We start from the raw sequence: 3,729 nt of genomic DNA, 5'->3' as shown, positions 1-3,729 counted from the left end.
GCGCACGGGCCAGAGCAAGGCTCAGTGCCCTGCACGCTTTCGGAAGGTCATTGTTCACGGGAAAAGTCAAAGATTTACTCAGATGGGAAGAAGGCCGTGAAGAAATCCCACGTGCCCGTCGCCGCCTCCGACACGCACCGCAGCTGCCGGCACACGGCGTTCCCTCGTGAATGCCACTGTGTATTTCCATGGCTTTCAGCAGAAAAGCGTGCCCGCGACGCCGTCCCCACGCCAAACACGAGCGGCCATCCGTCACCAAACACGGTGCACACTCTTTCACCGCCTTGTGCGGCGTCGCGGCCCCTCCGGCCGTCCCCGGGCGCGTGGTGGGGAGGGCACTGGCTGGCTGCCTCCTCGTCACGTCTTTGTCACGTTCCCCAACCCAGCCCAGCCCTTGGCCAGAGCTCCCGGCCAGCTGGCTCCCTCAAGCTGGGGCACCCCAGCACGCTGTCTGCAGACAGGCCTCAGTCTGGTCCTGTGGGCCAGCGCTGGGGTGGCAGGCAGGCCGTGTGTCCTCGTTGAGGCGCTCGGGCCTCTGGCGGGGCCATCGGCGCCAGTCCCCTTGCGACCGTGTTCCAGCTGGCGCTTGCGTCCGCAGGTCTAATGCTCCCGCACGTGTCCGTCTCAGAGCCGCAAGCAGCTGTCCGGTGCTGCAGCGCCGTCTCTGTGGTCCCGCGCTTCTCTGGGGACTCGACCCGCAGACTTTTCTTAATTATCTTCTCGGGTAACGAAGTGGCATCTGTGATTTCAGGACCACTTTCCGGGTTTCCATGCCCAGTTTGTACACAGCTCCTAGAGCTGTGAGTGGCTGTCTGACAGCCGCGACCTTCATCGAGCGTCTCCTGTTTCCGCGTCCGCTGTGGCTCTTCATTAGGTCGCTGCAGGGGGCCCTCGCCGTCTCCTGGCCACTGTGTGTGGCCACTGTGTGCACGTTGAAAGCACAGGGAGCACACACGCCTCCCTGCCCTCCCAGGTGCCCGACGAGGACGCCGCGAACAGAAAAGCAGTTTATTAACGTGTGTGGCGCCGGCCACGCGGGAGAAGCTGCAGCGATGAGACTCTCCAAGGGGCGGTGGGAACCTGGTCTCTGCAGTGTCCTAGCCACGAGCAGTGCGCCTGGCGGCTCCAGGGAGCCACCTGGCGGCTGGCGAGTGGCGGAAGGTGTTGTGCAGGCCCATCCCACGCGGGCCTCCCACGCCAGCTGCCCCGGCCTTCGCTGGCCCAGGGGCTCCTGGCCGTGCTCCTTCCTGAGCAGTGTCTTCGGCAGTCAGTGTGATCAAAGGTTTCCTGTGTTTGGGGCCGTTCCGGTCACCTTCCTTAACCGCAGACGGGTGCTTTACGGGTGATAGACGTTAGTTCTTTGACGCGTCGTGCAAAAGTCCTCATGTTTTCAGTGTGCTGAGTGAGGTACGCCCCAGAGAGCTGACGAAGGCTGCCTTCCCTGCCTGCCAGCCCGGGGCCTCTCCTTCCCACTGCCCCTGCTGGTCGTGGGGCTGAGTTTGTCTTTGGCCCTGGGACAGGCTCTGCCCTGTTGGTCCGGGTTGGCATGCTGCCCTGCCTCCTGGTGGTGCATCTGCCAGGAAGGAGAAGCCATCTGTGTTGCAGCAGGTGTCCCGAGCAGTTTGGGGAGTGGAGGGGACAGAGCGTTAGTCTGCAGTCACAGGACCCATGTTGGAGCCCCAGTGCTGTGCTTTGTTGGCTGCTGGATTTGGGGCATCTATGTCACTTTCCAGGACTGTTAGTTCCTCATGCCTTAGTGAGCCTGCCATCTGCTGGGCGAGTGTGCCATCTGCTGGGCGAGTGTGCCATCTGCTGGGCAGGTGTACCACTTGGTTCTGCCTCGCGCCCTCCTGGGCTCCTTCAGCCGTGCTGGCCGGTGGCACTCCTGTGTCAGGAGCTAGCCCACTTTGTCCCCTTTCACAGACAAGGACGTGGTGCATCGTAGGGTCTGGCCCCTCCCTTCGCTGAGCTCAGGGCTGCAAGGCCCCTACTTGGGAGTGGGGGGCCATCAGGCTTCCCTCTGGCACCACTGGGTGGTTCCCTGGACAGCGTCACAGCGTCCCCCTTTCGTGCCCCCTGCACAGAGAGGGTGAGGCTGTGCACCACCGCGGGATGGGCCCAGGCCCACACCAGCATCGCTGGGGCCCGTCTCAGACCTGCTGAGCCCGTTTTCACCCACCCGGGGATCTCAGATGTGGGCGTCATCTGCTCTCGTCTCTGTGCAGACCGTGGAGCCCACACTGGTCCCGGGTTCTGAGCTGTGGTCCGCCAGGCCTTCCTGGTCTCCAGATCCGGCCCTGCAGCCGCTGCAGCTCCTGCGGGCAGCCCTCTGCACTCCCGGGGAGCAGGCGTCTGTGTCGTGGCCTCTCCCCTCCCCCCGCCTCCTCCAGCAACGCTTCCGTTTAGGCCTGCGGCCTGACTCCCGACTGGCCAGTGCCTGGATCCCGCAGGAGGACAGTGGGCCTTGTGGTCCCCAGACCTGAGCTGGGGCTGTGGCCCGGGGCAGGTGCAGGTCATGTGGAAAGTGGCATCCGATGACTCAGCCGCACTCAGCGACCTGCTGGGCCGTGAAGGCGAGGGCGTCTGTCTGCCTGGATTAGCACAGACACATCCGTCCTTCTGAGTCCTCACCCTTGGTTGAGTCACAAATAGAACTGCCCCCCGTGTCTCTGCCACTGTGCTGCTGCCGTGCTGCTGGGGTGCCCCCAGGGAGGCTGAGCCCGCTCAGGGGAGTGGGGCCTAGCTGTGGGTCTAGCACCTGCTGGATCATCTGCTGTGTCCTCCCACGGGCTCATGGGCACTGCCCTCCCCCACTCATTCCCGTGTTGCCAGCACGAGCAGGGAGCGGGCCCGTGTGACCCTGGGTGGCTGCGCTGCGGCGTCTTTCCTGGATTTCTGCACAGAGCTTTTGGAGCCCTGAGGCTGGGGGCCCAGTCTGCCCTTTGCTGCCTGCGCTCCTCAGGCCCACCTGATTCTAGGCAGGGGCCAGGCTTCCCGTGTGGGCCCCATTGGGCTCTGTCTGATAGGCTGAAGTGCAGTGCTAGAGACCCCCATCCCCACCCCCCTGCCCCCCTGCAGACGACCCCCACCCACCCGCCCTGCTCCCCCTGTAGACCCCCACCCCACCCCACCCGCCCGGCTCCTGCCGCTGAGGATCTGCTACTGTGGGTCCCTCAGAAACGCCTCCTGAGAGGTGCAGGTGCGGGGCCTCCCAGCAGAGGGCGGCAGAGCTGCGTCCCCTTCTGGCCGAGCCCAGATGGGAGAGGTGGGTCCTAGTCCGGAGAGGAAGGCCGCTCTCCCCGCTCTTCAGGGGTCAGGGGTTTTCCGTAAAGCCAACTCGAAGACTCTTCCCGTCTGTCTTCCAGCCCTGAGTCAGTCACAGGGCAGACTCCTCTGCACCACGTCCCTCTCTCGCCTCCACCCTGCCCCCAGCCGTGAGAGGGGCACCGAGGAATGGGGGGGCGTGCCTCAGGATGCACCACTTGGTGATGCCTGCAGCCGCGTTGGGTCCCCTGAGGACAGCGGGGGCGGGGTGGCGTTCCCGATGTGGGAGCTGTGTGCTGTCCGTGGTGGAGGCGGTCGCAGGCTGCTGGCTGAGAGCTCCTGGCATGTCCCCTGGGCACCCGCCGTGGGGAGTAGGTCCTGGGCGGGAGTGCCTCCGCCAGGCCCTGGGAGGGGCGCCCACAGCCTCCGGGGCCATCTGGGCCACGGGGCCTGAAGTCCCGCGTG

General features: G+C 65.2%; 1 protein-coding gene across 1 annotated transcript in view; it reads left to right on the top strand.

Moving 5' to 3' along the window:
• FAM207A (family with sequence similarity 207 member A) overlaps nt 1–3,729 on the top strand; it is a 23,675-nt gene that overhangs the window by 3,678 nt on the left and 16,268 nt on the right. Inside the window, exons 2-4 of the mRNA XM_023521128.1 lie at nt 599–724; nt 1,924–1,941; nt 2,290–2,457. Of these exons, the coding sequence (XP_023376896.1) occupies nt 599–724; nt 1,924–1,941; nt 2,290–2,457 (312 nt within the window). The remainder of the gene's footprint in view (nt 1–598; nt 725–1,923; nt 1,942–2,289; nt 2,458–3,729) is intronic.

Source organism: Pteropus vampyrus, unplaced genomic scaffold (genome assembly GCF_000151845.1).
Source record: "Pteropus vampyrus isolate Shadow unplaced genomic scaffold, Pvam_2.0 Scaffold296, whole genome shotgun sequence".
Classification (NCBI taxonomy): Eukaryota; Metazoa; Chordata; class Mammalia; order Chiroptera; family Pteropodidae; genus Pteropus; species Pteropus vampyrus.
Note: the sequence above shows the minus strand (reverse complement) of the source record. Positions and strands in the feature narration are given on the sequence as shown.